Raw genomic sequence first — 22,495 nt, 5'->3', positions numbered from 1 at the left:
CTTTCTCAAGGTTTAGAGAGATTGCCCCTTTTTGCGTGTCACCGATAAACATTCAGGCAAATCCATCATGTGTCGTCAGCTGTCAGACTTCGGGGGGGGGAAACAATTAAAGGTTCCTCACGCAGGTCGAGCCGTGCCGATAGTCAATGAAGCAAACTGCCTGCGTGTTTGTGCGGCAATAGATTCATTAGGAAATGCCACCGAGAAGGGATGCGCATGGAAGACAATTAAATGACCTCCAGCGTGGGGTTGAGGACTCTCGGGGGGGTTCTGTGCAGAAGTGAGAGGGGAAAAAAGGGCAACTCACATTGGAGAACAACAACAAAGACCAAAGTTTGGCGTCTTGGATGCAATTATAAAGCAAATTGTCGAAGATCAATAAAAATGCAAGTCACAACGATGGTGCAGTAAACAATTTATAGTTACAAGATTGATTCATCTCTCAAAAATATCACGATACAGTCATTCGAGAAAATCTAATGATTGCAGCGGGGCCGGCTATCCGCTGGTGTGAAAGGGGGCGCATGCCTCCCTCATACCAACGCCCTGCCCCCTGAAACCAAATCCACGTAGTCTTCCTAAACTCTGTCTGCAGTGAGTCATTTATTGATTGAGGAAATACTGTACTTTCTTAAAAATAATGCGCAATTTAAAAAAAAAAAATTTGCAAAAAGTTAATAGAGCGCATTATATTTAGGTACGGATGAAAAATTAAAAAATACAATCCCATTATATAGTCGTATACAGTTACACAGAGTGGTAAAAAAGGTATACATATACATTTCGATATGATATTCAATGTCTTATGTGACACATTTATATATATTACGGTAATGTGCACCACAAACCTGAGCTCTCTTTCTCCCTCGGGTGAACTTTGGATTTCACAATTGTTAGCGTAGCATGTTTGTTGAAACGACTGCCCGTGAGTTTGTTTTAACTTAAACTAAGACAAAAGAATGTCGATTACAACGACTAGTTGTGCAGCCGCTTTTAAAAGAAATGTGTCTTCGCTGACGCGAGGAACCGGGAAGCAGTGCGGCAATACAAAACTACGAGAGCCCAATGCCTTCAGGTCGTTATCAAAACAGCGTGAGCTCAAACTACGTAGTACCAGCATAATCGAGTCCATTAAAAAGTACACAATTGGAATGCTCACTTTTTAAAAAAAATGTGGCCATTATGCTCGTTTCTATGTTGTTTGAGCTCACGTTGTTTTGATAGCAACTAGACGCTCTAGGAAGGCTGCTCCAGATTGGCGCCAGATGGAGGTGGAGAGCCTGCGCCGCTCAACCCAAAGTCTTGGGATTAAAAAAAAACGTCTCCTCACAAACGCTATGGATGGCACAGATGATGACATGCGTTGGGCGCAAGATGGGATGTTCATGAATCAATGCAAGAGGTACCGGAACTGTACCAATTCATCAATGATGAGTTTGACAGTGATGCACCAAAGGTAGCTACCGTGAATATTTTTCAGATTGGCGATGAGTCAGATGCTTCTTTTGAAATCTTGGCCAAGGATGTGTAATGTACAAGATAAAATGCACAATGCACAAACATTTTATGCACAAATATGTTTAAGTTAAACAGTGTTAATCGTTATTTTTAAGACTGTAATATGTGTTATCAACAGTATTAGTAAAATGTTATCCTATCATTGTGCATTTATTTTAGTAGGTTCAGGGATTCTCTTCTGACAATTACAAGGACGGGGACAAGCGCGTCCCGAGTTATATATTACCGCTACATCAGCACATGCAGAATGATTATTATTTATGATTGTTGTCCAGTTTTTGAAAAACAATACAAGTATAAACCTAACAAAATATAAATTGGTGGTGCGGATTGTACATTGGTAGAAGGGTTTTCCTGATTTTTTTTTTTTTTTTTTTTTTTTAGGTCAACTTTGGGGGTGCACATCATACTTAAGGACGCATTATAGTTGAGAAATTATGGTATGTTCATCTTGATAAGCGTCAATAATTATCATGATTAAATCTCGATGTGCGGGCCAGTCCTAAGGCGGTGGGGTTACGGCTACAGCAGGTCACAATTTTGGTTGGACGTTTACATAGTTGAAACTGCAGAAGTGTGAATGGCAGGGAAATGTGGAATATTTAACTGTTTAATAAAGTACTGTAAGTAACTGGGAGTATTTTATTTGACAATTGAAAAAGTCTTCGATCTAATCAAGGAAGTGTAACATGCAGAAAGACGTAGCATATTGTTCGCTAACAATGCGTGGCACGGCATGGATTCTTAGCGGCGGTCCTTCAGCTTTAAAGCGTTGGGAGGGGGATCATTGATGAGACGTTTTATCAGGGGGGAAAAGGACAGCTCAAGTGATTGATCTGCTCTTTTATGAGCGGTAATACAGACGGTATTACGAGAGCATTGCCAATGCTCCGTCTCCGTGACATTTGCGCCAAACACACCGTAAAAAAACAAAACAAAAAACAATATACGAGAGTCTGTATAATAACATCCTTATGTTTCTGTGTTTGAATATTATGCATCCATAAAACATGTCTCAATATCTGCACGGGCGATGTCGGCAGAGGCGATAGCCCCCCCGGGTCAGCGTGGATGCTCTTTGCGTGGTTGTTTATGGACTGTGAGGAGAGCGGGCGGCAACATTTGGCTAAGGTTGGCGGTGGATTATTTCTTGAGCCGCACCGCGTAGCTCTGAGGGCAGCGTGCCGTAAATGTGGTTCGCGCTCGGCGTTCCGGAATGTCGCTCGCTCGTGAAAGGACACGTTAAAGTCATACATTTACCGGTCACAACATTAGGCACAGATACAGCTAAGTACGAAATGATCGTCTTGTTTTCTTTTTAAGATTTTGTGCAGCTCAATGCTCTTGTTTACTTTGGTGCTTCTTTTTCAGGCCTTTTTTTTTGTATTATTGTCCACTGTTGCAGCCGCTGTGATTTGACGGGTGGTTATGTGCCCGCGCGCCATCACACTCACAAATCTGCACAGAAGAGACCGAAATATCACGTCCGTAAAATTTGTTACAAGTAGAAATACATAGATATTGAAAAACGTTGCTTATTTTGTGCAGTCTTGACCAATGTTCCCCCTAAGCTCCGCAACTGCGCACTTGTCGCGCACTCTCAGCACACATGAAAACCGATCGAGCGCAGTGAACCACTGACAGACGTCTCTAACTAGCTGCTGCTCAGCCTACTTCAACTTCCGCCGCCCTCCGCTCTTAAAGGGATACACTCATAATTACAAACAGAACACACACCTGCAACTTTATATTTGCGGGCATGACTGGTGAACCACACCCGTAACTTTATATCTGCGGGCGTGACTGACCACACCCGTACATTTTTCAAATGTGAGTGACTGCTGTTGTCATTTTAATGCTGTGCTTCGTTTTCAGGCTTTTGTTTGCAGCACACAACTCACTCAGATTTTTTTTTTCAGGCTTTTTTTTTTTCATGCACACTTCTTTCTCTCCCGAACTTTCATAGCCGTGTTCATAACAAAGTCACCAATGAGTGTATTTTGTAATGTTTAGACACTACCCACCACTCGGAAAGAAATAGTAGGACTTCCAAAACCGGCATCTGTGTGGATAACCGTTTTCGATCATTCTGTCAGATCATGAATTGAAGTGTGGCATTTTCTCACCTGGCGTGATGATTATGTCCAGGCATGGGCATTCTGCTAATTATATCATTTTATTTGCATGTGCATGTTTTCTCAGCCTGCTCTGCTACTTTGAGGAAGGATCTACGCCTAGCCGCTGTGGGGTAAATTACTGTAATTCCTGGCCTACAGAGCCTCACCGAGTACATTTGTAAAGTAAGTACCATTTGGTACATACATACGCCGCAGTCGTGTAAAAGCCGCAAGTGCCCACATTGAATCACGAGATATTTACAGACAAATACAGTACAAAGAAAGAGTTTAAAGCTAGCTTGGCGCTAGTGCTAACGCTAACAGGGCCAGTTAAAATAAAACTTACCGGTAAATATCACTGAGACACGGCAGTAACACGCTAGTACAGTGCTAACTCTAGCGCAGCACTAACAGGGCCGGTAAAAGTCACTTCCTCGCCACATATATTCCACCGGTCTCATTCTTACCTTTTCCGCTCGAGTGCCCTCTTGCGGCCGTTAGGTAAAAAATGCACAAATTAGCCGCATCACCGCATACACCGCAGGGTTGAAAGCGTGTGAAAAAAGCTGGGGCTCGTAGGCTGAAAAATTATGGTTCATGATTTGCTTTTAAGGCTGATTTACAGATGCAATTAAAAGTGTGGACAAATAAAATGCTGATGAAAATGACCACTGCAGTGTAAAAAGTAGCCAGAAAAGATGCACAGAGAAGTAGATTTAACACTGTTTACATACTCGCTGCCTCATTAGCGAGTGTTTAAAGACGAAATGGCATTAAAAATCCATTAAAATGCAAACCTACAAGCAACGTTTGTTATATTGCACAGCATGAGTAAAAACCTACCTGAGACATCAATTGGAGACCGTCTGAATTTTAAAAGCTGCATTATTTGATTAAATATTGAGTGGCTCATAATATTTGCTCTCTGTCGTGCCCAGGCAGAATCCCCACAAGTTTGTCAACAACAACAAATCATAAACATTACCCAGCAAACATTACAAGACCCACTGCGCAATATTTTGCTAGTAATGGACTTAGTTTCATAAACTTTTTATGCCCAAATTACCCCATACTGACATATCTATTCACAGTATATGAATCACGGAGTTTTTATGCATCTTTTATAGCTAAAAGATGTATATTTCAGTGCAGCGGTAGGGACACGTTCTTCGATCACTTTTTATAACGTCCTCCAGGATGTTTATATTTTGGACCTTATGAGCATTTTTTAGGTTAAATATTACTTACCGCTTCCCCTTGAGGTTTTTAGAATTGGATGTTGAGCTCTCACAAAAGTCTTTTTTTTTTTGTTTTTGTTTTACTGCTTATGAGAAAACAGACAGTACATACTGCCTTTGATGACCTTTCTCGCCCGCTCATATTGCATATTCCTAACTTTGCGACCCATTTTATTCTCCCTGTCAGTCTCTGTTTTAATTTATGCCCGGGCTTTAAAGATCGTTATTGAGCAATAGAGAGGCCAAGTGGTGCAAGCAATAACATGAATAATCTAGTGGCTGTTCCTGTAAGACTGAATGAGATCTCGTTCAGCATCATTCTCAGGGGGTGTGTGGGGGGGAGTCTAACCAGGTTGTAGCAGCATTAGCGTCCCCCTTGAAAGTCAACCACGTTTACGTTGAGATTCTCCTCATTCATCTTGCTACAGGGTACACGTATTTTTTTTCTTTTTTTTTTTTTTTTGCACTGATATAATTTAAAGTGACACACTAATGGACCTCCCTTGCGCTTTTAATCACTTGACCATGTCCGGCCTATATAGACTTTGCCTCAAGAAAGTTTAAGGTATGGCTTACCACGAGTTGTGAATTCTTTTTGCAACTCTTGGTTATTGTAGATATCAGCCCCCCGCCACACACACACACACACACACACACACCACACTTCCCTGTCAAAAACTGAAATATTTAACAGCTTCTTAGGGTAGAAAGTGTTTGAAATTCATCGCGTTGCCGATTTCGAGGCATCTGCCGTATGTCAATCGGCTTGTGCAAATGCAGGGCCGGGGGGGCAACGGATGCCGACATATTTTCCGCCTTCTTAATCAGCTTTTAGCATTTTTTCAAGTCATGACACACTGATTTCCTCTTATTTAATTGCCGCTTCAAAGATGAATGCTCCTCGTTATGGGGACAGCACGCGCGCGTGTGTGTGCAATTAATGCTGCTCCTGAAAGGCTTTTGTGTTTTACACCATACGACTACAGAAATTGTAAAATGTTGAGGAACGGTCGTGTATGACCGTAATGTATCCCACCAGGAAATCTAACTGATACCGCTAACCGATAAAACAACAGTTTAATGGGGATTACAGCATATAAAAATTCAAAAACATTCTGTTCACACAAGTTTTCTATTTCACAAAAATATGTTTGGTTTTAGCTGATGCTGTACCTACACTATGTTCGTGGCGGCCATAGCAACCCCTTTTTTTAGGGCATTGTGGATAAAACGGGATGGCGTGAGACAACGCAAGAGCAAACGTGACAGGCTGTGTTGTCGGGTTCATTTTTAATTGCCTGAAAAATTGGGCCCAACAGAAACATTTCCTTGATTCAATTAAATGACTTTATGAAGCTGCAGGCAGACCAGACTTGCGTGTGTGACACCATAGGGATGATAGTGCTAATTTTGGCATATCCACTGCCAAAACAACAAAGGAAACGACTCCAAGGTGTTTTCACAAGTTTGAATTGGGCTGAAAAAGGCAAGTTTGAGCAGTCACAATTTTTAAGAGCTGCATGATAAAGATGTTGGGTTTTGGAGTCTGAAGAACAGAGTTGCACGGCTGTTTTTCCCCTCCAAAATGAGTCATTTTGAATGGCTCGAGAAGTACACGGTCATGTGACTGCCTCGTGTCATCTGATGAGTGAAAAATTATTCATTTCATGGCAACGGAGTAAAACTACTGATCCTTCTTCACAAATACTCGAAAATTTAAATTAAATTAATTAAAATTAAAAAGCACAATGTATTTAAAGTATTCTGAAAAATACAGTTGATAGAAAATGATACTTGAGTGCCGTATTTTCCGCACTATAAGGCGCACCTAAAAGCCTTGAATTTTCTCAAAAGCCGATGGTGCGCCTGATAATCCGATGCGCCTTATATATGGATCAATATTGAGCCTTTAGTGCAGCTCCATCTAATGGATGCATAACCTAACACCAGCCTCTACTGTAGTGTATATTCTATGCGCCTTATATGTGGAAAAAGTTTTGGAATGGGCCATTCATTGAAGGTGCGCCTTATAATGCGGTGTGCCTTATAGTGCGGAAAATACAGTAAATGTAATAATGTAACTCTAGCTCACTACTCCCCACCTCTGTAAGTAAGTAGTAACTTAGGGTGAACCCAGACAGCTGGGCAATGGGTTTGCGCCACAACTTTGAAAACGGATATTTTGGCAACAACACTGGGCTGAAACATAACGCGACTTTGATCCTCGAGAAATTAGCAGGCCCGTTGAGACAAGGCCCACCATAAACACCGTGATTGACTGTGAGAAAATTTAGCAAGATTTACTGTATATACGGAACGGGAAAATAAGCCAAAATCCCATAGCATGCTACATTTTGGGGAAAACAGGGCTGCCGTGCCTGCCAGGAACATCGTGTCAACTTAGCCTTGGGGAGGGAAACACTCCATCCATCCATCCATTTTCTGAGCCACTTACATTCATTGAGACGATACTATACAGTATACGCTTAAAAGTAATCAACACACAAGGCAGTCACAATGGCAGGCCATTTTAAATACTGTACTGTAGAAACCAAATACATACATACATTTTACATTTCTATTTTCATACTATATTAAAGCTACCCAGTACCTCTGAACACATTCTCCAGTTAAACGAGAATTATTTAAAAACAATGTTTGTGTGCCTTTTGAAATTACAAGAAAATTAGATTTTTATGGGTGCATGTTCTGAAATTATAGTGGCTCAGCCAGGATACTGTTTAATGCTAGCATCATTTGTTCGTTGTACTGTTTTGAGATTTATTGCACATGAAAACGATCAAATCATACTCATTTCAATACGTGAGGAGGTAACAGGCAGGCAATATTTAACACGTACATTCATGGTCTTGTCTTTGTACTACAGCGGCTTAAAAAGTTCAATTACAAAGCAGTTTCTCCTTATAGGACAACTAATATATCCCCTACTGAGTTTCTGAAAACCTTAGGCTAAATGCGCAAAGTGATCATCATGACATTATTGCGATTATAACTCTTAAAAAATAACCTGATTGTCTCAAAGTGCCTGTTCTGTTGTAAAATTAATCATTTCTGCAGAAGCAAAGTACTCTAAACAGTTTTTTTTCCTCTACTTGTTTTTTTTAAGGGGGTGATGTTGGTGTTTTATATGAACCAGCGCTTGAAAACATGAAAAATTAAGCAAGTTGCGTGTGGCTACCAAGCCAATTTACACAGTAAGAAAGTTGTAAACAAATAATAATTCAGTAGGCTTGAGCCTGTTTGTCATGCAGCCTTTTGGCCTGCGTATACCAAATGTTCTGAAGGGAAAAATCTTTGAAGAACACTGTGGAACCTCTCAAACGGCACAAAAGAAAAAGGCTCATTAGACCACTCGGTATGTAAAAATGGTATGAAAGACACAGGTCAACCTTTCTTTCTTTTTTCTTTTCAGAGCTCTCACTGCCACGCGGGACATTAGGACGCAATTGTGCTTTCTGTAATTTGCACTTTTTCCTTGAGACGACTGCCCAATCCAGCACCTGGTATTCCTCAGGAGTCATTTAGTTTGTGTTGCATTTTTATTTGGTATAATACTTATTTTCTATTGCCTGTGGAGAGTGAGTGGGGGGCTGAGGGGGAAACAGCACTTTGAGTACATCATCTTTCTATTATTTTCAAAATGCTGTGACTGAAAAGCTTTATATTAAGAACATTTTTTTCACTTTAGTAAGCAAGACAATTGTATCCATAAGTTCAGTTACATTTGTGTGTATCGCGTTATGGACGGCTGACATATTTTTTTTGCTGGGTAAATATCGTGATAATGTGGTGACTCACATGAGGGAGACATTCACCAGGCGCGTGACTGTTCAAGGGAGGGGCAGGAGATGAAACATCAAAGGGAGTCCTTGGCTGTTTGATGTGAAAACCATTTTGCATCAGTAAAGTGACATGCCTGATTCCGTGTCCCCGTCTTTTTATTTACCGTATCTCCACAATAAAATATTTTGTGCGAGCAAAGTGGAGCACGTGGTTAGCGCATCTACCAACACGGTTGACTCGTCACTTGAGGGCTTTCGGTAAAGCGCATTGAGTCACCTTGTGTATGAAATGCGCTATGCGAAATTGCTTTGCTTTTGATGCGGAGTTTGCATGTTCTCCCCTTCAGCGCATCATTACACAACTCTGTCCTGCAACTTTCCTGACATATTTCTAGTGGTTCTGTTTACTTCTATTGTGCATGGCGGTTATTATGACTAACTGGCAAGAGGAGGCATGGCATTGAAGTAATGGACCTTTCCGACCTGTCAGTCACTCGTACGATAATAGCCAATCAGATAGCCGCATTGTCTTCACTCCTGGCTTGACACGCCCCTCTCGCCGTATTGTCCCACAAGCAATGGTGGTTGTCAGTAGCGTGCGCTTGGAAAAGTTAATGTTACGAAGAAAATGGTCCTAAGATGCGCTTGGGGAATGTGCAATTCTGATGAAAGATGTCCTGCTAGGTTACAAGGGGCCCGGTTGATTCATTTTCCAAACCCTAAAACCCAGTAGACGAAGTGTCTGCGATGGATTAAGGGTCGCGGAAGACGGCACGTAAAACTAAATGTGGACAATATCAACAAACACTAGGCTGTATGTTAGAAGGTAAGTGAGGGAGAAGTATCTTCTTTGAGTTTGATTGAATTATTATGAGCGCTTTATACATTGCAGGAGAACAACTTTCACTTTGTTAATGTATCACTGACCTGCTGAATGAAGTGTGTAATGTTTTATGCCGACGAGTCGGGCTAGTGATAGGTAAATACGCGATCTCATGCAAGAGAAATGTCTATTTGCCCATTTGTAGCACATCGGACTTTTAAGACAGAGCACTGGCTTCCATTACGAGCCAAGTCAAATGAATACACCCACTCAGTTATGACGTCTACAATGGTATTAGTCGTGATCCTTCCTAGTAAAAAGTACTTGCCCTGCTTTAGGTGTGCAGTACGATTCCACTGTTGGATTTCAATATGAAGTTTGAAGTTTGTGAGGCGTCAAACTTTTTTTTGCATCGATCGCCAACGTTTCGCCATTTTGTCAGCTTGTGGGACATGGCTAAGGAGGCGGAGCTTAAAATTGCCATCGGAAAGGTCCATTTTGTGACATCAACATTGATGTGCTTGTGCACTGCGCACCTCTTCAAACACCTGCCAGTGGTGGGTGGGACGGAGCATGCAGAACTTAAATACGTACGTACGTCGGAGTGACCATCACTATACAAACGTTCGGATTGCCAAGAGAGAGTACGACGTTGCTCTGTGTTTATAACTAATCTAACGCAGCTCATCTGCCCCGCCTGACCTCCTGTTGAACAGATGCAATACTTTGTTTGAGCCTCTTGGTGAACAGGTGGCTCTGCCGTCCACAGTAAGTCGGGGTGGTGGTCTGGAGAGACTCTTCAAGCGGCTGAAGCAGTGAGGTCTCCATGTTCTCACCAAAGGGGTACTGTAATAGAAGGTGGAGTCATCGTGAATCCTTTTTATCTGCTCAGATGGATTACAATGTTTATGGAAACTATTTGCAACAGCAACTACACTTCAGAACCATCTTTTATTGGTTTTTCCTTTTTGTTTTTCTAATACATTTTTTAAAGCTGTAATGTAAGACTGTGAACACATTCTGCATTTGACTCCTCTTTCCAATCCAAGATGTGTCTGAATGATGAATATGAATCAAGTGTACCAGGAGGAAAAATGTTTAGAGGTGTGATGGTGTTGGTGAAAAAAGAGCAGCACTGTGCCAACCTACTGTCACCTTAATAATAACACCATGAACCAACCATGATGAAACTTCCAGACAGTATAATATTGAGAAAAATTATGTTGACTTTTTGCGTTCATTCTTTTACTGCTCGCCTGTAAATACGAAGCAATCGCACTTTTACGGCACCTCATTTGACTCCTGTTTGGCCACGCATTAGGTTACTCAAAGCACACTTTCTTTATTATCTTTCATACAGTGCCACAGGCTTTACGGCACCATTAACAGCTTAACATCGATTTTTATGTGGATGCTGCCGCTGCGTCGTCCGCATCACCATCAGGATGCCTCTAACTAGCATCAGCACAAAAGATTTTACAACTCTTTTGTGGGCCGGACTGGGGTAATGGTAGTGCCCTTTATTGCAAGCGCCTCTGCTGGATGGCAGAGGCTGCCTGGAGACATGAGGCTGACTAAGGAGGGAAATGAAAGTTTCCTTCGAAATTGCCTCCTGTAGGCTTTAGGATCCTGTCCCCAAAGGACTGAGTGGGAACAAATTGTGAGTGGGCTTGACGAACTGGAGCAATAGGAAGTGCTAATAACACTGTGACATAAAACAGCTTGTAACCGGGGATGAAATGCTCTTAAGTCTCAATTTTTTATTTTTATTTTTTTACTCCTACAGGAGTTTTTTCAGTCCAACTGATTATTGTATAGGACGACACGATAAAGTCTCAGATTTTTAGCCACGTGTCGACCACCAGTAGCTTGTCGCTGCCCATTTTGAAATGGTAAATCCTGAAACTTACGTGATCACAACGGGATGAAACATTGCAACCTGTCTATACTGTATAGAGCTTGTGCACCTACGTCACCGAAGTCACGTCACTGGCCATATTGCCGTTCAAACAAAGCATTGTTCAATGCTAAGTCCATTGAGACGAAACGAAAATGTCGTTGAGCACGGTGGACAGAGTTTTTACCGATACCGTCAAACATTTAGAAGGTGATAATAAACGAAGGTACGTGGAAAAATGATTGACACTTGGCATAGAGGACCCATATTTAATGCCGAACTCCATGTATTTGCCGATAAGAAATTGGACTTTTAATTCGCTTCCGCTTGTCTTGGACAACTGGATATAAACATGTATGTGGTGAGTAAATCGTTAAGATTTACACAGAAAAGTTTGAAAGCGTATAAAAGTCTGGACACATACAAATACTTCGTTGGAATAAATCCGACATAGTGACGTTGTTGACGGCTTGTGAACGCGGAAGCGTATTCGGCTACACGTTAACCTTTGCCGGAATCCATCGATCTTTTCAACCAGTATTCAATATAAATGCCAATATTTAAATAAATAACCCCTGGATTTACACAAACTCTCATTCATTAACTATGATTTAAAAAAAAAAAAAAGAGGATGTAGTCATCTCCACGGAACGTACACAGAAGCGATTGCGGCCACTCTCTGCTGCAACAGGTGGTTTATTTTCTTTTTTTAAATACCCATTGTCCTCAAATGAAATTGAGAATGAGAAGAATAATTCCTACCCGAAGTGAAGCGATCGCTACACAGGCGTGTGCGTATTTCGTTTGGGAACCATCCATCACGTTTATTTTCTGAAATCCATCGATCTTTTCTGGTCTTTCCAGCTGGTATTCCATAGAATGATCTCTTTGAATATCTGTCTCATCTGTTGTGACAACCAACAGCACAACAGGTCTCGGGCAATTTGAAAAATCTGCTCTGGTTCAACGGCTACTGCAGTCCAGAGCAGCTAGAATTGGCCGGCAATATGGCGCCGTGCAAACTGTGACGTCACATGCATGAGCTCTATGGACTGTTCTAGTGAATCATTTAAAACACACATAATTGGACAGTAGAAAATTGAAAATGTGTCACGTTTGAACTCTGTTTTATGTGATGTAATGATGAAAAAAATTATACACTTGGATTAGATCTAGTACAATGTGTACAAAACGCATTATGTAAATAATGCTGCCTTGCCCAGATCCTCCTAACTAGCAGCGGGAGGCTATATTAAATTAATATTTCCTGTACCGTATATATGCAGTTGTGTAAGCAAGTTACACTGCACTATACCTTCTTTTTTTTTGTTTTAAGTGCGAAATGAATCCCTAACTTCATTTTCTTTCTGGTGCGCACTCGAAGCTCCTGGCTCGGGATTATTGCTATGAGTCTGCAGTAACACGATTAAGCCCTGGGGGAAAATGATCACTGCAAAATCCTACGCTACCGCGAATAATGTATGTAATGTATTTTGACTGAAGTTGTTGTGCAATTTGCAACTGGTGCCATCGCACGAAATTCAACTGCAGTGATTGCTTGAGAATCTAATTGAAATACTACATGCGTCACACTAACCAGTGAGCTGTGCACAAGTCTGCTTTGCGCCACAATGGATGAAGGTTTGCTCTGTCAGAGAGACGGATGGAGGAGCGAGGGGCCGAGTGCTCCGTAATGAAACCCGCTCGTTTACTTAATGGCTGAGAACCCGAGCCAGCGCTGGTGGCTGCCGGGCTGGAGCCTGTGGCGGTAATGGATGGAGACCAGCTAATGAAGCCCCTCTTTTTACTCCCCTGATTGCTGCCTGCTTGTTGACTGGTGAGCGGGGAATCAACATGAGCAGATCGAAGGCGACCCGTGAAGGCTGCGGGGAAGAGACCTTACCCGCTAACTGTGTCTCTCTAATGGTGGCTGGCGGGTGAAAGCCACAAGGCTGAACCCGAATGGGACTTTGTGTACCATGAGTAAATAAATATGACTGGCTTTATTTTGACTTGAATTATGTTTTCTAGGGCAGCACAGTGGACAAGTTGATAGCACATGGGAATCACAGTTCACCTCAAAGTTCTGAGGTTGAGGGTTCAATAACGGGATATGGCTGCCCTCTGCCGAGTTTGCATGCTCGTTTCCTGCTAGCGCGGGCTTTCTCTTGGTACCTCCCATATTCCAAAACCATGCCTGGACTAGTCGTGGTTAAGACTCTAAATTGTCCTTAGGTGTAAATATGGTTGTCTGTCTACTGTACAGTGTACAGCACGTGACGTCACCATTTTCCCGGCACTATGTTGGCAGTCAAAAAGAGCTGCTCGATAGTGTGAGGGACATTGAACCGGAGCAGAATATTCACAATGCCCGAGACTTGTTGTGCTTTTGGTTGTTACAACAGACAAGACAGATATTCAAAGAGATCATTCTATAGAATACCAGCTAAAAAGACAAGAAAAGATTGATGAATTTCGGCAATTTAAAGGGATGGATGGCGCCCAACCAAATTCACACGACTATGTAGCGATCACTTCGCTTCAGGTAGGAATTATTCTTCTCAATCTCAAATTCCCAACAAGTATTTGTAATGCCAAGTTGGCTCATTTGAGAACAATGCATTGGGAAAAAAAACAAAAAAACAACAGGGAGTCGTCTCCAACGTACACGGAAGACTGTTGCAGTCACACGTTAATCTTTGGTAAACCTCTGCCCGACAGACTTTTTTTTTTCCAAGTATGCATTCTTATCAAATGAGTCCAATGCGTATTTAACAAAAAAAAAAAAAAAAAAAAAAACGTCGGTCACACAGAGGTTTATCAAAGTTCGTGTGGCCGCAACGCGCTTTCGTGTACGGGGGCTGAAGCCTATCTTTTGTTTTTTTGAATACGCATTGGACTCATTTGAGAACAATACATATTTATAAAAAAACATCAGTCACGGAGACGTTTACCAAAGTGAAACGCGAGGCCGCAACACGCTTCGTGCACAGAGGATCTGACTTGCTGTCTTTTTTTTTTTTCCCAATCATCGTTAATGAATGCGAGTTTGTGAAAACCAGGGTCATTTATTTAAATATTGGTATTTGCATTGAAAAAATCTGAGTGGCTCCATCATTATGTGGTATTTATACTTGATTGAGAACACATCCAGCAACAAAGTATTTGTATACGTCCAGACTTTTCTACACTTTCAAACTCTTCCGTGTAAATCTTGACAACTTACTCAGCAGATACATGTGTAGATCCAGTTGTCCAAGACAAGCGGAACCGGGGTAATAGTCCAATTTCTTATCGGCAAAAAAAAAAAAGACTTCGGCAGTAAATAAGGGTCCTCTATGCCAAGTGTCTCTCATTTTTCCACGTACCTTCGTTTATTATCACCTTCTAAATGTTTAACGGTATCGGACAAAACTCTGGGCGCCGTGCTAGGAGACGCATTTTCGTGTCATCTCCAATCGACTTAGCATTGAAGAATGGTTTGTTTGACTGACACTTCCGGCCAGTGACGTGATTTGATGATGTTAGGTGCACGAGCTCTTTTTGAGCCCTGCAATTGCCTGGCCACCAATCTCGGGTGTACCCTCTCACCCGAAACGAGCTGGAACCCTTATGAGGACAAGTGGCATGGAAAGTGGATGACTTAAGAGTTTGAAATGTTGGCCAGAGTGGTGCATTCACGAAGGTTCCTTTTCAACTTCCATTTCCACAGCTCAGTTTAGAGACATTAGATGAACTCACTGGAAAATTAGTATTATATCTCCACAGGCAAAGCACGCGTTCCACTGGTGGGGCTGATTACTCAGGAGTGGCTACAGAGCAAGTAATGGAAATGTTTAACATGCTATTGATTGTGCACTAAGAAAAGCAAGGGCTTGAAGTACATATTGATAAGATGATTTCTATTTGTTTTCACCCAATCAAGTCTGATAAACCAACTACATAACCGCCCTTTAAAAGAAACAAATGCAGGTCAATAAGTACACATGCAGCCCTCAAGCGGTCAAATTAGTTGTTAAAAGTTAAGACATTGTTGACTAATCCAAAGAGCTCTTCATGAACATAAACGTCCACGAAGCCTTAGACATTTTTTATCAAAAAAAAGTGGTGATTTGGACAAATTAATATTTGGAATACAAGCAGCAACGTCAACTCGTGGTAAGCACAATTGCCTCACATTTCTGAGGTTTGATGTTCTCATCTCCACCTTGTTACAATATAACTAGACTAATAACAAGATACTGCTTCTGATTTATTCAAATGTCTTGAGATCAGGTGGTCTGTACCTGCTTGATGGCCTCATAAACGAATCTAAACGCCATCTGCTTTTCGTTATGGTAGACTCCCCTGCTACCGTGGAGAATGAAAACGCCATCTTTTTCAGCTTGGTGACAGTTGAGACCATAGACGCAATGGTCCGGACGGTAGTTCCACTGGCAGGGGAACACGTAGAGGCATTCTGTAATAGTGCAATACCAATTCACTTTAATGAGCTACCGCTTGTCATCTTGTCAAATGCGTGTGCGCTCACCTGGGTTGTGATGAAATATGATATTGAGAAGGTCTTGGTCCCCCCAGGTGATGTTGAGTTTGTACTTTTGAAGAAGGGGCATCAGCATTTCACTCCATTGAAGCGCAACTGTTGTCATATCGTTCTGAAAGAATTCAGTAGAAAAGCCAGTGAAAACAAAATACTATCCTGAGCTGCAACTATGATAGCTGAAAGTATGACATCAATCTACCAATATTTCATTCAAACAAAGGGAAAGAAGGCCAGTTTCAGCTATGGATAGAACGACATTGACCTCACGTGGACAATTGTGGTAGTGCAGCTACACCTCTACTATTATCAATTTAACAGTTTTGAAATCTTTCTAGTGTACAAAAAGAAAATTAAAAAAAAATGTTTTCTTGTAAATACACATTGATGTTAAAACCCCCTCCAAATGTAATTGAACAGTCAAGTAAATTCCTTTGTTTTTGTTTTATACTGAAGACATTAGGGTTTTTCATAGCAAGCTAGTACCCATTTTTAAGAACAAAGGTGATGTTCTAAACTGTGGAAACGACAGAGGAATAAAGATGACGAGCCACACAATGAAGTTATGAGAAAGAGTAGTGGAGGCTCGACTCAGGATAGAAGTAAGTATCTGCGAGCAACAGTATGGTTTCATGTCTAGAAAGAGTAACACAGATCCATTATTTGCCTTGAGGATGCTCGTGGAAAAGTCCTGAGAAGGTCAGAAGGAGTGACATTGTGTTTTTGTGGATCTAGAGAAAGCCGATGACAGAGTACCAAGAGAGGAACTGTGGTACTGCATGCGGAAGTCTAGTGAGGCGGAGAAATATGTTAGAATAGTACAGGACATGGATGAGGGCAGCAGAACAGCGGTGAGATGTGTCAGAAGAATTTAAGGTAGAGGTGGGACTGCATCAAGGATCCGCCCTGAGCCCCTTCCTGTTTGCGGAAGTAATGGATAGGCTGACAGATGAGGTTAGACTGGATTCCCCTTGGACCATGATATTCCCAGATGATATTGTGATCGGCAATGAAAGCAGGGAGCAGGTGGAGGAACAATAAGAAAGATGGAGGCACGCACTGGAAAGGAGAGGATTGAAGATTGGCCAAAGTAAAACAGAGTATATGTGGATAAAGGAGAGGGGCGGTGGGGGAAGAGTGAAGCTCTAGGAAGAAGACAAAGCAATGGTGGACGACTTAAAATACTTGGGGTCAACAATCCAGAGCAGTGGAGAGTGGGGTAAGGAAGTCAAGAAATGGGTTCAAGCAGAGTAGAACAATTAGCGGAATGTGTCTGGTGTTCTATGTGACAGAAGAGTCTCCGCTAGGATGAAGGGCAAAGTCTATAAAACATTGGTGAGGCCGACCATGATGTACGGGTTAGAGACAATGGTGATGAAGAGACAACAGGAAGCAGAACTGGAGGTAGCAGAAATGAAGATGTTGAGGTCCTCGCTTGGTGTGAACAGGTTGGATAGGATTAGAAATGAACTCATTAGAGGGACAGCCAAAGTTTGATGTTTTGGAGACAAGGTGAGAGAGAACAGACTTCGATGGTTTGGACATGTCCAGTGGCGAGAGTGAGGAAATTGGTCAGAGGATGGTAAGGATGGAGCTACCAGGGAAGAGAGCGAGAGGAAGACCAAAGAAAAGGCTGATGGATGTTGTGAAGGAGTACATGAGGACAGTGGGCGTTAGAGAGGAAGATGCACGAGATAGGCTTAGATGGAAAAAGATGACACGCTGCGACGACCCCTAATCGGGACAAGCCGAAAGGAAAAGAAGAAGAAGTTTTGTGTTATTAAATCTAGATGTGTTAAAAAACTCAGGACAGAGCGCCTTTTGTTTTAAGCCACCCACTTTTCAAGTGAGCAAAAGTATTGTAACATTGAGTGGGTGTTTCTAGTTGCTCAGGTGTTTGCCTTTCAGATTGCTTCAACCTTCGTGCTTGCTTTTGGCATTTCGGTTTCACCTGTTAAAACGGCATTTCCTGTTACGCAAACATGAAGACCAGAGCGGTGTCAATGCGAGAAAGCCAAACCATTTTGAAACTGAGAGGAGAGGGAAAATCGGTACAACCAATCCAACAAGAGCAGTGGATTACAAACGTTGTGATAACTGTGAATGTCTTTAGTATACAAAAAAAATGGAGATATTGACATTGCATTTCCAATACTTTTGGAGAGGAGTTACTTATATAATTCAACACCTCATAACATTTATGTTTAATTACGGCTGTTTTCAAATCTAAGAATATCCATTTTCTATAATTCGTTTTACAATACGATTTGACAATCACCTTAAAAAAGGTTTCCCTGAGCCGTGTCATGTTCATGAGCATGACCCCGGAGTTGAGGCCAGTCGTGCCGTAGTAAGCGTGGCGGGCGAAGCGGTTGTACCAGCCGATCCGTGGCTCCTCGTGCTCCGGCGCCATGGCAGCAAGCTGGCTCGTGTTGAACTGGGAGAAGAAGACCCAGATGTCTTCCACGGGCTGCAGGAAGAGGATATCTGTGTCCACATACAGTAACGAGTCCACCTCCTTCAGGATCAACTGGAAAGAAACATTTTTTAAAAAAAATTAAGAGTGCAATATTTCTCTAAAATGTCCGTTTAGTGAGCAAGATGAGGGATCAACCTACTGGTAAAAAGAGCCTTTGAGAGGCACACGGTTTGAAGAGCTTCTTCCATTCTTTCTCATTCCCGCTGGGGAAAGTGATCGGGTAGACGGTGAAGTTAAACCTGGTTTGAACAGACGTCGGCCAGGAGTGTAGCTTCAAAGAAAAAGGACAATCAGTAAAATAAATAACTGAACATAAATAATAAATTGAAAAAACAGTTGCTTGTACAATGTGTCCACAAGTCATCAGTGGAGTAAGGTTGAATGATGGTGAACCTCTTCATAAAAATGGTGATTCCTGACCTATTCCATTAAAGCATTTTTTTACCCCACAGTTTAAAACAGTTCCAAGGCGTCTTCATAAAAGATTTCTTGATATTATCTGATTAAACTATAGAAAGGAGAAATAATTGCAGGTCTTCAAACTCACTCACTTTTAGTGGAGGCAACATTTCATAACCTAGTTATGTAGTGGATACACCACTGGTGCACACCCCTTTGGGCATGAAATTTTTTTACGACATACTATTAAATGGTGACCTCTGGTAGTCATAGTATTTTGAAAACTTAAAATATGAGTCCATGCAACCAAAATAATTTTGCCAAACTCCAGACATAAAAATGTAGACTGAGTGAAATAAAATGTGTGAACTACAGGGCCAGTGATACAGGCCTAATCTTATTAACAGTTGTCAATTATATAATATTTGAGAAATTTACATGCAAGTTACCTTTGTGTTTGCTAGTTTGGATATTCTCCTGGATATTTTTTATTCTTATCTGCACACAGAGTGCACAGAACTTTGCTGGGAACGTCCACTTTTTGTATGTGTTCGGTTAGACATGTTGATACAGTTTTTGTTCCTATCTGCACGGTTACACTTTTTTCAAGCCATGCCCATCTGAAACCGTTTTTTACCCCGTGGTTTTTATCAATTTCCCTGGCACGATCTTCGTCTTTTCGTTCCAAGACTTTCGCCATACTGGCAAAACGTGCAGACCTCTCGATAACATATGCGTACGTACGTATGTCTATAAGTTATAACTATGCCGTAGTAAACAGAATGCTTCTCTGTGAAATGTTAACATCAGAGTGAAAATACCGACGAAATACCGCCAAAGGGCTGGCGGAAATCGGAATGTTGTCATCATTATAAACACCAAATTTAATGCAAACAGGTAGCAATGCCGTTTTCCGCTATCTCATCTGTGACTAATTTCACGACGAGCTTCTCCGATAGATGCTGGCGGCCGGTCTTGATCACAGACTTGGCCCACGTCAAACCGTACCCTACCCAATCGCCCTAAATTTTCTCAATGGATTTGCACGTTTCACAAAAATGACAATTTGAGCTGAAAAAACTCGGAATTCCGCGAATCTGCGGAAAAATCTCATGCCTGTGCTTACCTTTAACTGCTTGTAGTGATTTTGTGACTTCAAAATCAGCTGCATTTCAGTCCACAACTATTTAGATAATGTCATATGTTTTATGATTTATCTTTGTGAAATGTATATCTCTGCATGCGTCAACCCAAACTGGGCATTGTCATTGTAAAAGTTGGGTTTTTTTTTTTTGTTTTTTTTTTTTTGGTACAGCTTTTATATACTGTGGATCTTACTGGACTGTGTTAATCTGTGCCATGTCATTGGACTAGACACTCACCGCATTTCGAAAGCCGGCCTGAAGCTCGTCGTCGGCGAAGATGTAAAACTTGAGAGGCTTTTTGCTGAACAGGACAGCAGACTTGAGCATGGTGAGCGTCTCCTCCAACCGAGGCCCGCAGGCCACCACGGCCAGGTGACTACTATCATCGCCGCCGTCTTTGACTTCGGAGTCTATCCTGTCACTAACAGCCAAGAAACATTTAAATTAGACTCAGCAGCTGTTCAGATATCAACCCTGGGTTGGAAATGCCATTACTATTTTTAATTTTATTTTTTTTTTTTTTTGGTGGAGTTGGGGCTATTCCTCTTATTATCGTGTAATTATGCACATCTAGTCCGAGTCATTGACACTTCACAATCTTTAACCGTAAAGCGCAACACAATAACTGTGATTGTGCAATTTAAGCATCTTATGCTGCTTATTGCAGTCCTAAGTATTTTAGAGATGTACGAAATCAGTCATACCTAAAGGATGAATCCGAAAAGCAGTTCAGTCCACAAACATCAGCAGGTAGTCTCCAGTACGGATTCCAGTAAGAGACTGACAGTGATTTACACCTGACACAGTGGAAAAAAAATATCTTTTGGATGTTTTTCGGCTCTTAAACGTAACCATTGTGTGAGGGGATTGTGGCAGTAAGACTTAAAACGCTGGCTGTTGACAGGTGGCGTTGTTTTAAATACATTAAAGATACAAGAAATTGGCGAATTATTCATCTGACAATAAATAAGATTGCTCTACTATAAGTGCAAACCCATTTCCCAGTGTGACGCGACACGTCGCTTCCTCAATAAATTATTCACTTTTGAGTTTAATGTTAACCTTTTGGTGTCAAAATTGTGATTTCTAAAATTAATAAGGGGAATATTACTGCTGAATTAACTTGGCTAATGTAGCTTGAGCTACCTGTCCTGCTCGCGAGCTCCGCGGCCTGTCAATCCGGGTCTTTTCCTGACACCGTCCCCCGTGTGACGACTCTTTCCGTCGGGTGTCCTCTGCTCATCCTGGCCCCGCCGGGTGGCGTCCTCCAGGGTGGATGCGAGATGATTGATCACGTAGAACGACGAAAAAAAGGTGAAGCCCGTGCACAGGAGCAATGCGCGCAAATAACATCGCATCCTGTGTTCTGCGGGCTCTCGAAACGAAGTCGGTTAACCTCTCGCGCCCACATAGAAACTGACTTCATCGAGCAAAAGCTAATCTTTGTTAAGACAAAAACTTGGGGCAGATAAGCGGGTGAGACTGTTGCTATGTTCCATTACAGCGTCGGGTCCCGCCTACAACTGCAGCACATGCTTTCACTCGCTCAGCTGCCAAGTGTTTATTAGGAAATGCAAAAAAACATAAATGAGAGGACAGTTTTGACAAATGCCATTTGATAATCACGTTGCCATATATCAAACGAGAAAAGTTAGTTGAAAAAAAATCCTGTAATTACAGCCCAGTGTCATTGTAGTTATGGATAATATTGGATTGAAGGTTTAAAATATTTTGGGACTACATATAAAAAAGTTGGCAATGTTTTGCAATGTTGATTTTACACATCCAATCAATGCATTAGATATACTTGCCAGAAAGTTACCATAAAAATGCATAGTGCTATTTAGAATGAGCTTTTTTATAGCAAAGCAAAGCAAATTTATTTGTATAGCGCATTTCATACACAAGGTAACTCAATGTGCTTTACATGATTAAAGGCATTTGAAAACAAAACATTTAAAACGGGCTATAAACAATAAAAAGGACAAACAAAATATTTAAAAAAAAGACAGTTAAAACCGCATACAGTGCAAGTAATATGATCAAAAAGTGGATATATTCTAAAAAGCATGACAAAAAAAGAAGTTTTCAACCTGGATTTAAAAACATTCACACTTGGGGCTGACCTCACCTCTGTTGGCAACTTATTCCATGTGTGTGCAGCATTATAGCTAAATCCTGCTTCACCATGTTTGCTTTAGACTCTGCGCTCCACTATTTGACCCGAGTCAGTCGATCTCAGAGCTCTACTGTGTTATCGAGGTATTGTTTATTAACTGTGAAAAATGATGGATGGTTGTAGTTTGCTGCAGAGTATAAATGCAATGAATCACACCGACTGAGATGAAGAAACACGAGTTGATTAGCACACCGGCCTCTTAGTTATGAAAACGTTGCACTGAGGTTCTTGCTGTGCTTGTCTGTATTTTTTCTTATTTTAGGTACTCCAACTTCATTCCATGAAAAACTTGCATGTCTATATTTTTCCTCCTATTGAATGGCAGCCAGTCTAGGTTGTACCAATGAGAATTGGTAT

At 41.5% G+C, this 22,495-nt stretch overlaps 1 protein-coding gene across 2 annotated transcripts; it reads right to left on the bottom strand.

Moving 5' to 3' along the window:
* Nucleotides 1-410: 410 nt before the first annotated feature.
* Nucleotides 411-21,470, bottom strand: LOC133502265 (glucoside xylosyltransferase 1-like). 2 transcript variants are annotated; one of them, XM_061822871.1, is made up of 8 exons: nt 21,106-21,470; nt 20,664-20,756; nt 20,197-20,380; nt 18,555-18,686; nt 18,215-18,466; nt 15,928-16,051; nt 15,683-15,855; nt 411-10,345 (listed from the first exon to the last, which is right to left on the bottom strand). In XM_061822871.1, exons 1-8 carry the CDS (start codon nt 21,315-21,317, stop codon nt 10,184-10,186), a joined length of 1,332 nt encoding a protein of 443 aa, XP_061678855.1. In that variant the 5' UTR covers nt 21,318-21,470; the 3' UTR covers nt 411-10,183. The 2 variants fall into 2 exon arrangements, with proteins under 2 accessions (XP_061678855.1, XP_061678856.1); XM_061822872.1 differs by lacking the exon at nt 20,664-20,756.
* Nucleotides 21,471-22,495: the final 1,025 nt, after the last annotated feature.

Source organism: Syngnathoides biaculeatus, chromosome 6 (genome assembly GCF_019802595.1).
Source record: "Syngnathoides biaculeatus isolate LvHL_M chromosome 6, ASM1980259v1, whole genome shotgun sequence".
NCBI lineage: Eukaryota > Metazoa > Chordata > Actinopteri > Syngnathiformes > Syngnathidae > Syngnathoides > Syngnathoides biaculeatus.
The sequence above is the reverse complement of the archived record's forward strand: the minus strand, read 5'-3'. Positions and strand labels throughout refer to the sequence as shown.

What these genes read in the sequence shown, in the direction of transcription:
- LOC133502265 (XM_061822871.1), bottom strand. Translation starts at nt 21,317, where the DNA reads ATGCGATGTTATTTGCGCGCATTGCTCCTGTGCACGGGCTTCACCTTT. An exon ending in TTTTCGGATTCATCCTTTAG is followed by an intron (nt 20,381 to 20,663) that starts GTATGACTGATT and finishes CTTGGCTGTTAG; the next exon opens with TGACAGGATAGACTCCGAAG. An exon ending in CATATTTCATCACAACCCAG is followed by an intron (nt 15,856 to 15,927) that starts GTGAGCGCACAC and finishes GCACTATTACAG; the next exon opens with AATGCCTCTACGTGTTCCCC.